The sequence below is a fragment of the Pituophis catenifer genome, unplaced genomic scaffold (assembly GCF_029215685.1).
Source record: "Pituophis catenifer annectens isolate HBS135680 unplaced genomic scaffold, rPitCat1.0.hap2 SCAF_11, whole genome shotgun sequence".
NCBI lineage: Eukaryota > Metazoa > Chordata > Lepidosauria > Squamata > Colubridae > Pituophis > Pituophis catenifer.
The window spans coordinates 12,304,487-12,321,922 of record NW_027256891.1 but is presented as its reverse complement, the minus strand read 5'-3'; the positions used below and the strand labels follow the sequence as shown (position 1 = coordinate 12,321,922).

The 17,436-nt window shown below is 41.8% G+C and overlaps 1 protein-coding gene across 2 annotated transcripts in view; it reads left to right on the top strand.

Moving 5' to 3' along the window:
- The window catches only part of CHMP1B (charged multivesicular body protein 1B), a 32,428-nt gene extending 19,552 nt beyond the window's left edge, over nt 1-12,876 (top strand). The window contains exons 1-8 of one of the 2 annotated variants that reach the window (XM_070951946.1): nt 555-708; nt 4,093-4,190; nt 5,171-5,317; nt 7,424-7,492; nt 7,582-7,689; nt 9,464-9,507; nt 10,158-10,230; nt 11,664-12,876. In XM_070951946.1, coding sequence (XP_070808047.1) covers nt 693-708; nt 4,093-4,190; nt 5,171-5,317; nt 7,424-7,492; nt 7,582-7,689; nt 9,464-9,507; nt 10,158-10,230; nt 11,664-11,708 — 600 coding nt within the window. In that variant the 5' untranslated portion in view covers nt 555-692 and the 3' untranslated portion in view covers nt 11,709-12,876. Of the gene's footprint in view, nt 1-554; nt 709-4,092; nt 4,191-5,170; nt 5,318-7,423; nt 7,493-7,581; nt 7,690-9,463; nt 9,508-10,157; nt 10,231-11,663 lie in introns of those variants that run through there. The other variant, XM_070951947.1, reaches the window with a different exon arrangement.
- Nucleotides 12,877-17,436: the final 4,560 nt, after the last annotated feature.

Genomic DNA, 17,436 nt, shown 5'->3' with positions numbered 1-17,436 from the left:
CAAAACTCCCCAAATCCCCACGGGGGGGCAGGTGGGGGAGGGCGCTGAAGTCCGATGTGGTGCAGCCTCCTCTGTAAGACCGAGCACTAAAAATCCCCTTCTCTGATTAACCAAACGGCCATTGATCAGTGGACTCCCCTAAATCTGGAAGGACCAGTCCCTGGGATTTAGGGGAACCAGACCTGCCTCGCTCGCCCAAGGCTCCTTCCCTGTAGCAGAGAAACACTACATATCCCATCTTGATCCTCCTTGGCAGGGGATGATGGGAACTCGCTCGTCTCTAAGTTATACCCGGCTGAGAAGCGCCCAAGCCTGCAGTTGCCTCTTCTTCCCGATAGGGCGCAGCCTCCTCCTTTCCCGGTGACGTCATCAGGGAAAACGAAACTTGGCTGGAAGGAGGAGCCTCGCGCCGTGCCCGCCTCCGTAGCTGCCAAAGACGGCGCTCCCATTGTGCGCATGCGCCTCGGCCAATCCCCTCAACCGCCTCTTCTCTCCTCCTCTTTTCTGCTCGTCAAGCTCCGCGTGACGTGATGTTGACGGAAGAGGCGGGGAGTCCAGGTCGCCGGGCGGAGGCGGAAGCAGGAAGCCCGCTGCTGACAGAAGTGCGAGAAGCCCAACAGGTCGCCGGCATCGAGCCGCCTCGCTGTGTTTTCCGCCGTCGTTCGACCCAGGCCCGCATCTGAAGCGCAGCCATGTCGAACATGGAGAGTATCCTGGGTGACGCCCGTCGGGAAAACACGGCCGGGCTCCGATTGGTGGTGGGGGCAAGAAACTCCCGCCTCTTGGCGAGATTGATGGAACGGGGGGCGTGGCTAGTGGGGGACCCTTACGGCAGGAGGCGCCCTTGAGAGGGGTGATTCTTGTGGGAGGAGCTTCGGCGCTGAACGCTTTTCCTATTGGCGTTTCTGGGTGGGAGTGACAGCGGGAGTAGCCCGTGGGGTGGGGTGAGGGCGTTTTCCTCTCTTCCTTCCAAAGTGGAAGCTTATTTTTCTCTCCTTTTTCACCCCAAGGGAGGAATCTCCCCCCCCCTTCCAAGAAAATTCTCAGGATCCCCAAAAGTGTTGGGGTATCCCCATTTTTCTCCCTTGGAGGATTGGACCAGTGTCTCTGAAACTTGGAAACTTTAAGACAGGTGGACTTCAACTCCCAAAGTTTCAGAAACACATGGACTACAACTACCATCATGCCCAGCCCAGGCAACATAGGGCAGCTGTGGATGACCCCTGAGGATGAGAGGCTGATCAAGCCTCCCCACACTGGACAGAGCAAAACCTCTACTGAGGCCCTTCAAAGCTTTTCTGGGGTTATTCTAATAATAGTGTATCTAGTATCTAGATAATGTGTATAGATAATGTGTTTCTAGATAATGGCCATTATTTGCATTATTTATTTAAATTGGTTATAGCTTTCCCCTCTGGGAGTCTCAGGGGCTTATGTAATGCAAAAATAATAAAAGTGATTAAAAACATAGATAGATATAGATATAGGAGAGCCCCAAACTGCAGACTGGGATTTTCTGTAGAATTCGATGTGTGGAACAAGTGTAAGAAGAGGTTGTTGTTGTTGTTATGGTATTTTTCTGACATTAGCATAGAGGTAGTCCTCAACTTATCAGGTACACGGTGGCTCAGTGGCTAAGACGCTGAGCTTGTCGATCGAAAGGTCGGTAGTTCAGCGGTTCGGAACCCTAGTGCCACGTAATGGGGTGAGCTCCCGTTACTTGTCCCAGCTTCTGCCGACCTAGCAGTTCGAAAGTACGTAAACAATGCAAGTAGAAAAATAGGGGCCACCTTTGGTGGGAAGGGAACGGCGTTCCGTGCACCTTTGGCGTTGAGTCATGCCGGTCACATGACCACGGAGACGTCTTTGGACAGCACTGGCTCTTCGGCTTTGAAACCAAGATGAGCACCGCCCCCTAGAGTTGGGAACGACCAGCACCTATGTACGAGGGCAACCTTTACCTTTAACTTTACTTTAGTCCTCAATGTACGACCACAATTGAGCCCAAAATTTATGTTGTTGCTAAGTGATAAATTGGTTAAGTGAGTTCTGTCCCATTTTACAACTTGTCTTGCTTCATTTGTTAAGTGAATCTCTGTAGTTATTAAATTAATAACATGGTTGTTAAGTGAATCTGGCTTCCCCATTGACTTTGCTAGTCAGAAGGTCACAAAAGGCGGTTATATGACTCCTGGACACTGCAACCGTCGTAAATGTGAGTCAGTTGTCTAGCTTCCAAATGTAAATCCCATGACCGTGGGGATTGCTACAGCGGTTGTAAATGTGAAAAACCGTCATGTCAGTTTTTTCACTGATGTAACTTTGAATGGTCACTAAATGAACTGTGGTTTGTCCAGGACTACTTATATCTGGATAACGGACATTAATTGCATTATTTATTTAAATTGGTTAGAGCTTTCTTGACTTCTAGGCATCTGCTCGCTTTCATGTGCCTGTCAAAATGGACTAGTCCAGGAAACGGTGTATCCCAATAAATCTGTTAGAATGGAAAGACGCACACCCCCATCTCCGTTTTGCAGTTTCAGAGTTGCCGTTTACAGATTTGTTATGGCTGTGATTGATGAGAACATATGCCTGTTCTAAGGTTTCTTTGATGAAGCGCTAAATATGTTTTTTTCCAGCTTCTGGCTGGGCTTCCAGACCAGCTGGTTAGACTTTTTTTTGTGTGTGTGTTTTTGTCTTGACATGACACACCACAGTGTCATGCTTGGATATTTCTGGTTTCTATCAGCTGATTCAGTTTTTCTGGGTTTTTTTTCCTTTTGCTTTAGTTTTATATTTTTAAAATCTGAGAAAAGAATATAAATGTTGTTTTCTCTGCTGCCTTCATTCTAAATCTTACTTCTGTTCTTCTGGTTGGTTATGAAGTGCATGGACCATAAACCTTGGTTTCCACATCTTGACAGCTGATTGTACACCTCTTGCTCAGATAAATCACATCATATTTGCTTTAGGTCAGGACACAAGGATATGTCATCCTAACCATCTTTAATGACAGCTACCAGATGTGTGCTGTGGAAATCAGATAATGAATAGGTGGTAAACAACAACAAGTTAACATAGTGTGTACCTAATTTCTATCACCTAATGGTTGTATGAATATTTGCAGCCCGATATCCCTACCATTATGAATGTTGAGTTTTATGATCTTTTTTAAAGGGTTTGAACTGGTTATTTTGATCTTTGGTGGCTGAAAAAACACGAGCTTTCCGTATATCGGCAATAGTTCCTACCGGTAGAGAATTGTTTTAGTTTTAAGAAGATGTTGGATAACCATTTGTCTGAATGGTTTAGGGTTTCCTGCCTGGACGGGGTTGGACTAGAAGACCTCCAAGGTCCCTCCCAACTCTGTTATTCTATTCTATTCTATTCTATTCTATTCTATTCTATTCTATTCTATTCTATTCTATTCTATTCTATTCTATTCTATTCTATTCTATTCTTGATTCCAATAGTTGAAAAGAATTCTGTTCTTGGTAAACTGAGCTCTGAAAATCCGATGAGGATGTGCTTACTTGATTATATGTAATGTATGGATAATGGTTTCAGTAAAGGGAATTTCAATTATTGTTACAAATTTAGAAAATACTACATTTTTCTATCTCTGTCTGCCAGTTATATATATCTAATCACAAGTTGGTATTAAAATAGCCTCCTAATGGAGGTATGCATTAGTGGCTTTAATTGACCTATATTTAAAGAAAGCTAGGGAGTATTTTCATTTTATAGTCTGCCTTATAATAACTAGAATTGTTTTTTTAATTGATTGATGGCATGTTTAAGCTAGAAAAAGGATTATTTGTTTCTTGCATGGATTCTTAGTGGGTTAAAAAACTCGAGCAAAAATATTAAACCCAGACAAATGCATAAAAGCAAAACATCTCAGTAATACAAATGGCATGAAATAAATATGGCCATGTCTATATTCAAAGGGAGGTTATATCTAAATATTCTCTCCCTCTGAATATTAAATATTAAATGTAAAATATTTAAATTCCAGAGAGCCCTTTTTCAGGTTGCTATGTGCATGGCATGTTCTTATTTCAGTACATTACTTAACTTGAAATCTAGAGCATCTTTTCAATTTGAAATTTGCTGCCAAGGAGCTTAACAGAAATGCAAAAAAGTGTGATAAAGAAGAAAAGGTTGAAAAAGTCAAAATTAAAAAGGTAAGTAATTAATATGGATATTTTCTATATACAAAATGAGAAATTATTACGATGACATTAAAATTATACATAAAAATTGCTATTGAGTATTTATTTCTGTCTGTGTACTCACCTCACAGATTAAAAGTAATTTGTTTTCACAGACTAATGTATAGAATTTCTGCCTCCCAAATATGTACAAATTGTTTCTTTAACATTAGTTCCGACTTGGACTTGACAGTGTTCATGTTCTCATTAAGGCATTAGGTGGGATAATACAATTCATTTGAGAATAAACTAGTCAGCAGTCTTCTAACATTTCTCAGGTTCCGGATACCGATGACAATACCAGCTCATTCCTCTCAGTATTTTATTTATTATTAAATTTATTTGCTATCTCATATCCAACGACTCTGGCCAGCTTACAACATAAAAGGCATTGAAACCATCAATTATAAAATAATACAGCAGATAAACTCATTAACACAAGATGTTAATATCAGTTCATTTTGAACGCCCACAAAAAAAGTACCATATTTTTCAGAGTATAAGATGTACCGGAGTATAAGACGCAGCTTAGTTTTTGTGGAGGAAAATAGGGGGGAAAAAATCTGCCTACCAGGTATTCATCTGGCTAGCGTCCTTAGTCTGGTCAGCTTCAGCACATTAGTTTGCTGGTTTTTATCCCCTGCTTGGGGATAAAAGAAACGGCTTCTAAATTTGAGAGAACAGAAGCTCCTAAATCAGGGGTCCCCAAACTTGGCAGCTTTAAGACTTGTGGACTTCAACTCCCAGAATTCTGGGAGTTGAAGTCCATAAGTCTTAAAGCTTCCAAGTTTGAAGACCTCTGACCTAAATAGACACCAGGGATAACCATCATAAAGTTTCATTCACCTGAAAGTCTCCATGCTCCTAGGAACGGGATTACCAAACACTAGGGTTTGTTTTGTTTCTTTCCATAAAAGAGAGGAATAATTGTGTTCCTTTGTTCTATTTTGAAGGCAATTCAGAAGGGTAACACGGAAGTGGCAAGAATCCATGCGGAAAATGCCATCCGACAGAAGAACCAAGCAATCAACTTCCTGCGCATGAGCGCCCGGGTAGATGCTGTGGCAGCGAGAGTGCAGACGGCCGTCACAATGGGCAAAGTGAGCAGGCAATTTATATATTTATTTTTTACCCTTCCTTATAATAATAACGACTCATCATGGTAAATCCTTCCTCCTATTTCCCCCCATATTAACGACCCTGTGAGGTGAGCTAAACTGAGAGAGAGGAATTGGCCCAAAGTCCCCCAGTTGGCATTCATGCCTAAAATGGGACTAGAACTCACAGTCTCCTGGTGATTGGCCCAAAGTCACCCAGCTGGCTTTCATGTCTAAAATGGGACTAGAACTCACAGTCTCCTGGTGATTGGCCCAAAGTCCCCAGTTGGCATTCATACCTAAAGTGGGACTAGAATTCACAGTTTCTTGAGTTATAGCCTGGTGCCTTAACCACTAGAACAAACAGGCGCTCTCCTCTTTTATCAAGGAACATACATGGCAAAAAACCTTGGGGAGTACTTGACATACATTATTTGATAATGCCTAAGATTTGCTGCCATAAATTTAATCCATGGCAATTCCAGATAGCAATGAGAAAGTTCTCCACATGAAATGTTGAAGAATCTGGGACTATGCTCATACAGTGTGATGAGTCACTGTTTGCTTAATTATTGTTTATTGAATATGCCAGACAGCAGCCTGGCCTATGAACTCCAGTCTCTAGATTTGTGCAGCACATTAGATCCTATTCAAACAGACAATATTAGTAAGGTCCTTGGTGCTCTCTGAGCTTGGTGGATTTCTTGCAGACGTTTCATTACCAGACTAGCATCAATGCACTGATGATGTTACCTAGTTGGATAATGAAATGTCTGCAAGAAAACCACCAAGCTCAGAGACCACCAAGGATCAAATATTTCAACCCTGAGCTACAAATATTCTCTTCTGTTGAGACAATGCATTGAGTATCCTGCTCATGATTGAAGAAGATGCTTTGGCTGGCTAAACTTAATTAAATTAACAATAAACTATGATGTACCAGCAACTATGCTTGTATTCATATGGCACACTAATCTAAATAAAAAATATACCATGGAGTAATGTAATATTAAAATATTAACCCTTATCTGTGCCAGATTATGTAAATAGCATGGAGGCAGAAAAAAAAACCACTCACAAAATTTTACTTATTCGCCTTACCAAAATGCAGCCTAAAAATAACTTTTTCCAGTATCCCTTAAAAAGTAATTTACAAGGTAGCTATGAATGGCAGAGATTTGGTTATTTCTCACCTTGAAAAACATACCAGCAGTTCTACAGATGTAATAATAACACTCCAAAATCTGCATCGGGACAACAGACGATCTCTAGCTTGGAATGGAATGGGAATAGAATTCTTTATTAGCCAAGTGTGATTGGACACACAAGGAATTTGTCTCTGGTGCATAAGCGCTCAGTGTAGATACAAGCAATAAGTGATAAATTGTGGCCCGTCAGCGGCCTGTGCGGATTGTAGCTGATTCTGACAGCGAGGAGGCTGGTGTGGTGCTGTGCCAGCAGCCTGTGCAGCTGGCACTCGAGTCAGACAATGAGGAGGCTGGAGAAGATGTGGTGCCCAAGGCAGGGATTCAGCCAGGGCCTTCAGAACCTCCAGAAGCTCCTTTAAGTGAAGAGGAGGAAGAGGAGGAGCCTCTCCTCGATGCACGGGTGCGCAGAGCGGCCAAAAGGCAGGAGTGGCTTCTCAGGAGGAGGTCTCCTCGAGAGTAAGGCTTGGGGCTAATTGGCCACTCCCTTAGCCTATTTAAGGAGGAACACCGACTGAAGCAATTTGTAGGGAACAACTTTAGTTCACTCTACTTCGCGTCTGGATTCTCTGCACATTGCTTCTGGGCTTTCTGCCAACTCTAGTAAGACTGATTACCTTATCTTAGAATTCTGGTAGGCTGTTAAGAAAGTTTATTAACAGCCTTTGTTTTGAAAAAGACTGAGTTATTTTAGTAAATTAAGTTTTGTACAAACTTTGTGTGTGCTGTGTTCTTTGGGGTCCGTAGCTGAGGCAGAACATAAATCATGATCATACTCATCGTAAAAATACTTTCTCTATAGCTTTTATCAGGTGCAGTTATGAAACAGGAGCTAAGGAAATTGAGGGGTGGGGGGTGATGGGAAAACTCTCTTGATATGATTATCATACACTTTCTCTTCTAGGTAACAAAATCCATGGCTGGAGTAGTTAAATCAATGGATGCTACGTTGAAAAGTATGAACTTAGAAAAGGTAAAAAAGGATACATTTTGCTGTTCATTTTTAAATGTTTCCTGCTACTCTTTTGATCTCTTCTGCTTAAACCGTTTATTTACCTACAGATTTCTGCCCTGATGGATAAATTTGAACAGCAGTTTGAAACCTTAGATGTCCAGACAGCACAGATGGAAGACACCATGAGCAGTACTACCACACTGACAACACCACAAGTAGGTACCCATTAAAGCAGAGATGTCTGCTTCCACTTGCAGTAGTCTCTATCGAAGTTTCTCAGCCTCAAGAACTTTAATAGGTTAACAGAGTTGGAAGGGACCTTGTAGGTCATCTAGTCCAACCCCCCACCCAAGCAGGAAACCCTACACCATTTCTGACAGATAACAGTCCAGTCTCTTCTTGAAAGCTTCCAGTGATGAAGCTCCCACAACGTCTGAAGGCAACTTCTATTCCATTGGTTGATTGACTTTTTTGATTGTTCCATTTGCTACCTGGCTGGGGAATTCTGGGAGTTGAAGTCCACCAATCTTACATGATTGCCAACGTCCGATGACGGATATGGCACAAGAAGAAGAATCTTAAAATTCTTGAGGTTGAGAAACACTGGCTTGCTATATATTCTGGTGACTACAGTATCTTGGCCCTAGTGAGATAAATGTTCAAAAGACAGTTTGCTCCTTCATGATGGGTCTCCTCTTTCTTTGAGAACCGAGTAAATTTTACAATGTTTTCGGTTGAGAAACTGTCATATTTTTAATTAAAAAAAAAAATAGATGTAAAGCCAGTTTCTTACAAGTACTGGTGGGCTCTATACAATCTATGTAAGTGATGTTTTGGTTTTTTTTTGTTTTTTTTTTTGAAGTCTGCAGAAAAACATTGGAAGCCATTTCTTTATCTCAATAGTGCTAATTAGGATTGAAAAATGGAAGTAAAAAAGGACATCATCTGTGAAGGATTGAGAATGTTCTTCCAGGCACTGAAGGAACAACACAAGAATCAGTAAAATTACTATAATCCTAAAACAGTCCATTAAAAAAAAAAGAGTTGTAACAACCACAGTGCTCTGAAAGTTCACCCCACACAATTACAAATGCCTTCTTGTGACCAAGAACTCTTTCAGTACAAAATCTCCAGTAATTATCTGTGTCATATTGCTGCCCTCTTAATTGTAACTCAATCTTTTACATAATGCCTGCTTTAACAGATTAACAGAGTTGGAAGGGACCTTATAGGTCATCTAGTCCAGCGGTTACCAACCAGTGGTCCATGAGAAAATTTTGGTGGTCCGCAGAAAAATTGTTTGCATTTTTTATGTTGCACTAAATACTATTTATCTTTTTAAAAAAATCATATTAGTGGTCCGTGGGATTTAAAATTATGAATTTAGTGGTCCCTGAGGTCCGAAAGGTTGGTGACCCCTGATCTAGTTCAACCCCCTGCCTAAACAGGAGACCCTACACCATTTCTGACAAATGGCAGTCCAATCTTTTCTTGAAAGCCTCCAGTGATGAAGCTCCCACAACTTTCAAAGGCAAGCTGTTCCATTGGCTGATGGTTCTCGCTGTCAGAAAGTTCCTCTTCATTTCCAGGTTGAATCTCTCCTTGATCAGTTTCCATCCGTTATTCCTTGTCTGGCCTTCAGGTGCTTTGGAAAACAGATTGTCCCCCTCCTCTCTGTGGCAGCCCCTCAAATATTGGAAGGCTGCTATCATGTCTCCCCTGGTCCTTCTCTTCACTAGACTAGCCATGCCCAGTTCCTGCAACTGTTCATCGTATGTTTTCGCCTCCGGTCCCCTAATCATCCCGGTTGCTCTTCTCTGCACTATTTCTAGAGTCTCAACATCTTTTTTTATAATGTGGTGACCAAAGCTGGATGCAGTATTCTAGGTGTGGTCTTACTAAGGCTTTATAGAGTGGTATTAGTACCTCCCTTGATCTTGATTGTACCCCTCTGTTAATGCAGCCTTTTTTTTTTTTTTTTTTTTTTAGAACCAAGTAGATATGCTCCTTCAAGAAATGGCTGATGAAGCTGGGTAAGTGTGTGAATATCCAAAAGTCGAAATAAATGCAGGACATGAAAAAAATATGTTTGGGGGAGCAAGGAATTCCTGGTTTTCTTCAGCTCAATAGAGTCCCACAGGATTGAGAAAATGGAGAGGCATAGCATCATCAAACTTGTTGCCCCTAATCTGGTTCCATCCATGGGCCAAGCTTCGCTGGCTGGAGAATTAAAGGTGCTGATATTCAGCACATCTGGAAAGTAGCAACTTGAGGAAAACTGAACTAGGTTATAACCTACTGTTAATACTTCCTAAAGCAGAAGAATTGTAATGCTCTCAGAAGTATTGACATTTTTCTGATCATAAGTTAACAACAAGATTGGAATCAGTTCCCAACGTCCACATTTGACAATAGAAGCAGCAAGAAGGAAGTCTACCCCCACCCTAAACGATGCTTATCTCAAACCCTGATCTGTTGTAATTCAGGTTTAGAGGTTTATATATTCCAAGCTTCACAGGGTTGATTGTGGCATGTGCAGTGTAATGTATAACTTTTGACTCGGGTATACTCTATTTTTTAATTTAAGTGAGATGGGTGGGGTTTGCTCCTCGAACATGAAATGCCGTATCTGAATGCCAATGTTTAATGTATTTGGTTGTATTTTTCTCCCTTTGAATTTTAGGCTTGATCTGAATATGGAACTACCTCAGGGACAAACAGGCTCTGTTGGCACAAGTGTTGCTTCAACAGAACAGGTAAATATTGCCTGCCCTGGCTTGTTCTCTTCTCCCCTTATACTACAGTGCACGGGTGCCAAACTTGCCGTGTCACGTTGCCTTCACATGACGTTTCGTGACATTTTTCCCCCTTCACAGAGCTGGGGTGGGCGTGGCCTGTGCGTGACGCATCCGGACTGCGAGTCGCCAGTTTGACTCCCCTGCTATAGTGTATGCTGGCTGGGGGGATTCTGGGAGTTGAAGTCCACAAATGTTAAAGTTGCTGAAGTTGGGAAACAGTGTCATAGAAGATTGGCTGGGATATTGTTAATATTTAAACTTTTTAATATATCTTACTAAGGTCCAATATGGCTTGCTCTTATCATTTGGGGCTAGAATTACTTAAAATGAAATAATCTGCAAGTTTTAATATCTTAAACAATTTCCTGTCCTTTCCTCATTTCTTCTGCATTGCCTTTCTTATTTATGGCCTTGTTTATTTGCTTACCGTATTTTTTGGAGTATAAGTCGCACCTTCCCCCCCCCAGAGGGTGAAAATTTGGGTGCGTATTATACACTGAATGTAGCCCCGCCTACCCACCACCCCCAACCCTTTGGCCTCTGCCTCCCAGCAATTTACCTCCTTGCAGCAGACAGCAAACAGCCAGTTTCAGCTTCAGCACAACCTGATTAGCACAAGCATCTGATTATTGGTTGGATCGGCTTCCCGACCATCAACTCTTTCAGGCTCCCTATTGCAGCCTCCGTGGACCTTTGCTGTTTGCTGCAAGGAGGCAAATTGCTGGGAGGCAGATTTTTTTTTCTTGTGCTAATCTAGCTGTGCTGAAAATGAAACTGAAACAGGCTATTTGCTGTTTGCTGCAAGGAGGCAAATTGCTGGGAGGCAGAGGCAGATTTTTTTTTCTTGTTTTCCTCCCTAAAAAAGGTAGGTGCGCCTTATAGTCTGGAGCGTCTTATACTTTGAAAAATACAGTAATTTATTTACAAGGTCCAGAGGCCGCTCACTTTGAATTTCTGTATACCCTGTTTCCCCTAAAATAAGACATCCCCTGATTATAAGCCCAATTGGGCTTCTGAGAGCATGCACTAAAATAAGCCCTCCCCTGAAAATAAGACCTCCCCGAAAATATTTAAACGCATGCGCAGCAGTCCCCGCCATTTCCTCTGGTTCCGTCCATGCACCCCAAAATAATAAGCCCTCCCCAAAAATAAGGCCAAGTGCTTATTTCGGGGTTCAAAAAAATTTAAGACAGGGTCTTATTTTTGGGGAAACACGGTAGTTCTTAGAAAACTTCAGAAGCTTCTTCTTTTTTTTTTTTAAGTGACAGACCCATTTATCTGGCCCAGACTTACCTTGACTTGCAGCATTTGATCTCCACCCCTTCAATTTGTTACTCTTTTAAGGTGTTTTGTATCTTGATCATATATTCATATCTGTCTCTGTTCTGAAGGACGAACTCTCACAAAGACTGGCACGTCTCCGCGATCAAGTGTGAGGGGGAGTCAACGTCTGCAGCGTTGTACATACGCTTCCAGCTGCATTCTCTGTACATATTTCGTGGCCTGACCAGGATTTCTGTCAAGATGTTTAAATAACACACAAGTACAGAGGTCTCCAACCTTGGCAACTTTAAGACTTGTGGACTTAACAAGTTTGCTTGGACTTGTGGAGTTGAAGTCCACAAGTCCAAGCAAAGCTGGACTTGCTTGAAGTCCACAAGTCCAAGCAAAGCTGTCTGAGGAACTCTGGGTGTTGAAGTCCACAAGTCTTAAAGTTGCCAAGGTTGGAGACCCCTGCGCTACTGAATACCTGTCTCTCTTTCCCCCCCTTCCTTTGCTGTGCTTTCCAAATTGCATCTAACTCAGTAGTGTTGTGCCCTAAGTGCATTTTCTAGGTCCGTAATTGTACATTTTGAAGCTGAAGGTTATATTTTTGCAGATCTCTTTTTCAACGATTAAAATGTCGGTTTTATCGGATGTTGCGGCAAGTAATCAAACTGAAAGAACCGCTTGTATAATTTTAAGTTATAGAACACATTTTTAAATTATGTTTGCAATTAAATCCCTAAGATGGTGTGTACGTGATTCACTTGGTGTCACATTAATTATCAATAATATAAAATATGTGTGTGTATCCACCAGTATTACATCACTGGAGAATCTTTCCAAAGCCCGTTACTTGTCATGACACCTAAAAATCAAGCAATATTGATGCTGTCCTTATAATCGGAAACTCATATTGCTAGCAACAGTTCAGTACCAAAGGAATAAAATATATTTTTCAACGCTTTTGCCTAGATTTCCTTAAAAATATACATGACACTCCTATAGAGAGGAATACCTTGATACAGTAACGAAAACTAACCAAAACATCAAATTTGAAATGTCATTTTAAGATTGTGGTATTGTTGAATCTGATTGTTTTCTGCTGTGCGTGGGGCGATCGATGGAATTATATCAGAAAGGAAAATGAACAAACATGAGCATACGTCTGAAGTATTCCGTGAAGTATGCTTCAATTCTGTCTTTGTATCTCTGCTTAAAACAAATGGTAAGATAAAGATATCTTCAACTCAAACTTTATTCCTGATGATTTTTTGAATCTCTGCCATTTTCGCGTTGCTGGTCATTGTCCGAATAAATATTATTACTTACTTTTCTTCACAGTTGTGGAGAAGTTTATTCTCGCTTCCTTCTGGGATGTTTTTCCAATTTCCCAATTGTTGTGGCCCGCCAACGGCTGGCAGATTCGGACAGTGAGGAGGTTGGGGAGGAACATGGGCCAGTCCTGGAGTCTGGGGAAGGCTCTGATGAGGGCTCTGCGTCGGAGGCAGAGATGGGGCCAGGGCCGGATGCCAGTTATCAGCTGCCTTCAGAGTCGGACATCAGTGAGGCAGACGAATAGTTGGAGCCTGCTCCCAGTGTGTGCATGCGCAGAGTTGCTAGACGAAGGGAACAGCTAAAGAACAAGGGTCGACCTGGGAGTAAGGCCACAGGTGGACGGTGAATGGCCCAGAGGGAATAAAAGAGGAGCGAAAGGGGAGTGGAGTTTGCAGGAGACAATTAGTTCGCTTAATTGCTTCATGACTCCAAGACTCTTTGCCAAGTTTTGAAGATATCGGCCTGGCAGCTCTCCAAGCCAGATAAGGTCTGTGACTAAATTCTCCCTTGAAAGACTTTGCTGAAGGTGAGAGAGGAATTCACTGTTTGTTTAATAAAAGGGTTTTTGTCGGGACCAGGACTCTGCTTCGTGCTTTTTGGGGAAGCCTAGGTCAGAACAATCTAGCCTACAGACATGGGCTTTCCTGGTGATCTCCCAAATTTATTTATTTATTTTTATCCCGCCTTTATTTTTTTCACAAATAACTCAAGGCAGCGAACATATCCAGCCCGCCTTCCTCCTCCTCCTCCTCTTCCTCTTTTCCCCGCAACAACAACCTTGTGAAATGAATTGGGCTGAGAGAGATGGACTGGCTTTCATGGCTAAGGCAGGACTTGAACTCAGGGTCTCTTGCTTTCTAGCCTGGTGCCTTAACTTTTAAGCCTACTTAGCTTGGAAGCCCAGATCAGGCTGGCCAGTTGCCACCTCCTGAAACTAAGAGCAATGACAATTCCTGAAAGAGATAGTCCACGGTGGCACAGTGGTTAGAATGCAGTACTGCACGTTAACTCTGCCGACTGCCAGCCGTTCAGCAGTTCGATTCTCACCAGCTCAAGGTTGACTCAGCATTCCATCCTTCCAAGGTGGGTAATATGAGGACCCAGATTGTTAGGGGCAAGAGTGGTTTACTCTGTAAACCGCTTAGGCCTATAAAGCACTGTGAAGCAGTATATAAGTGCTACTGCTATTCCTCTTCTAAAATATAAATACCCTGCACATTGGTATTTAGAGGATTTCAGCTTTTCTCACTCCTTTCTGTGGGTTGAAATCGCATTTATGGCTCCAACATACCACCTTCAATTTGCATTTCTCAGGTGAAGCTGCAGTTAGCAGTTTTACAACTAAGAGTTTTAACTTCAGTTTGGGTGCAGGTAAAAATGACAGAGAAGCTTAATGAAATTGAAGGGATGTTTAATTGTGATTCACCATGAGTCGGCACAAGAAAAACCTGACCAAATAAAAACTGCTGAATTGATTTTTAATTTTAATACAACAAAATATTCTGAATGGGTGGGCCCCAAATCTGATAGGGCTGAAATTTTGAAGAAAAAAAAAAGTGACAGAAAAAGACCTGGTGACACAGTGGTTAGAATGTGGTGAAAAGGTAAAGGTAAAGGTTCCCCTCGTACATATGTCCTAGTTGTTCCTGACTCTAGGGGGCAGTGCTCATCTCTGTTTCAAAGCTGAAGATTCAGCACTGTCCAAAGACGTCTCCGTGGTCATGTGGCCGGCATGACTCAACACCAAAGGCGCACGGAACGCTGTTACCTTCCCACCAAAGGTGGTCCCTATTTTTCTACTTGCATTTTTTACCTGCTTTCGAACTGCTAGGTTGGTAGAAGCTGGGACAAGTAACGGGAGCTCACCCTGTTACACAGCACTAAGGATTCGAACTGCTGAATTGCCGAACTTTCAATCAACAAGCTCAGTGTCTTAGCCACCGAGCCACCGTGTCCCTTGTAGAATGCAGTATTGCAGGCTAATTCTGCTGACTTCCAGCAGTTTGATCCTAACCGGCTCAAGGTTGACTCAGCACTTCCATCCTTCCAAGGTCGGTAAAATGAGGATCCAGATTTTGGAAGGGCAATAGGCTGGCTCTGTAAACCCCTTAGCACTGTAAAAGCACTGTGAAACGGTACATAAGTCTAAGTTAGCCGGTCTCTCTTGATTTTATGATTTTATGATTTTATGGTTGATTTTAAATTTTGATATGGATTCTAAATTGATAAATTTTAAACTATGGGCCAAATTTAATTATTTTAAATCTATTTTTAATCGCACTTTATGTATAAATGTTTTATTTTGGCTGTTCACCGCCCTGAGTCCGAAAGGAGAAGGGCGGTATAGAAATTTGGATAATAAATAATAAATAAATAAGTGCTATAAAGGAAAACAAGCAATTTTTACAATCGGGCAGTCTACCATTCCTAATTTTTTTTTCATAGCAGAATGGCATAGAGGAAGCAAAGAGAGAGTTTCCCCAAGCTGTTACTTTACCTAATGGTTAGACACAGAGTCATTTTATCTCTTAGAGAATGAACGTACGCCCCTTTGAATGTGTTCCTCCATTGGTACTATGTCTGCATAAAATCCGCATGGACTTCTGATTTCTGATTTCTTAGCAGTGTGTAATTCAGGGGTCTGCAACCTTAAATACTCAAAGAGCCATTTGGACCCGTTTCCCACAGAAAAGAAAACACCGGGAGCCACAAAACCTGTGTGGGCATGGCCAACTCGATGTCACTCACTTCCACCAGTCACATGACCTCCCCAGCCAGTCATTAGGGCAGACAACCAGTTGTTAAAAAACACCAGGAACCACACAATCCTTTTGACATCTCTCTCTCCCCCTCTCTCTGTATCTCTGTCACTGTCCTGGCCACTTCTCCATCCCCTACCGTCGCCCTTACCTTCTCAGGCCAGGCGAGGAGTGACTGGGAGGGGAGGGCGAGGGGCAGGGCCAGCCAATGGTGGGATCATCTGACAGCAGAGGGCCCAAAGAGCCTCATGTGGCTCCAGAGCCCCAGGTTGCTGACCCCTGATGTAACTGGAAGCTACATTTTCATAAGTCCGGATGTACGATTCTGTTTTAATTTTTTTTTTTACAAAAGAATTAAAAAAGATCCAAATTCCAAGCAAAGTTCTTTGAATTAAAAAGGATCCTAATCAGTGATGAAATTCAATTTTTTTTACTACCTGTTCTGTGGGCGTGGCTTGGGCGTGGCGTGGCTTGGTGGGCGTGGCAGGGGAAGGATACTGCAAAATCTCCATTCCCACCCTACTCCAGGGGAAGGACACTGCAAAATCTCCATTCCCTACCCACTCTGGGGCCAGCTAGAAGTGGTATTTGCTGGTTCTCCGAACTATTCAAAATTTCTGCTACCGGTTCTCCAGAACCTGTCAGAACCTGCTGAATAGCACCCCTGATCCTAATATCATGCAAAACTCTTTGAAACTTGTTTATTTTGTGAGGCTTTGTTTGATGTGAAGGAGAGTCTGAGATAACTACAAGTGTTCGGTTGCCAGTTTATACAAAAGAATGGAAAAAAATGTTTAAAGTACTTATTTGGTGGGACTTTATTAGGTGTTACATTTTTAAATACATACAGTATTTTTTTAAAAAAAAATTGACTTGAGGCTGCAGTTAAATTACACAATCTAGTAAATAAGATGATGTACATAGATATCACTAAATTAGATTTAAGGAAAAAGTTGAACAAACAGTTTGCTAGTTTTCAAGAGGAAAACATCAGTATGACATGTAGGTATTTTATTATATTTTATGCTTCCAATTTTCTCAGGTTATTTTCATAACAACTGGCCTGTATCCATCCAGATAGGTTTAGTATTGAATCGAGATATAAATCTTTTTCTGTTCCTCTTGTAAATATAGAAGTGCTTTCCCTGATAATTCCTGTTTTCATATTTTCTTTGTGTGTTCTGTTTCTTACTGCCTTTGAGCGTGAGTTTAAAAAGAGATTCAGAATCACTTTCCTCTTGATAAATTTGATTATTTTTTTCAATGAAACCAGTAGAGGGAAGTAGAAGACCTTGTAAATTTCACCAGTAAATTTCACTCAAACAATGTTCGAGATACCCTTATCAGTTTCTGATTCTTAAGAAAATCATCCTACGAATTAAAATCCATGCTTCTTAGATGGTCCCGTTTCACTCTCAGCTTGCTTTGTCTTCCACTTTGTCATTTTAAAAGTAAAATTTTACCAGATTGGTAAAATGAGGGCCCAGATTGTTGAGGGCAACATTTTGACATTGTAAACTGCCCAGAGAGTGTTGTGAAGCACGGTGGAGTGGTATATAAGTCTATTGCAAGTGCTACTCAACCTCACTACGTTCCATCACAACTTTCTTCTTTAGAAATGTTGGTTTTTAAATGTTTGAACCCCAGATGAGAAGTTTGGGTGCCAATCCCAGGCCCGCTTCCTGGTGAGCTGCCATCATTTTAGCATCATCTATAACTATAAAGACAGTCCAGTTGAGACTCGCTAAGCCATCATGCTTAGTCACAATATGGCGGGGTTTTTATTATTATTATTATTAATCAT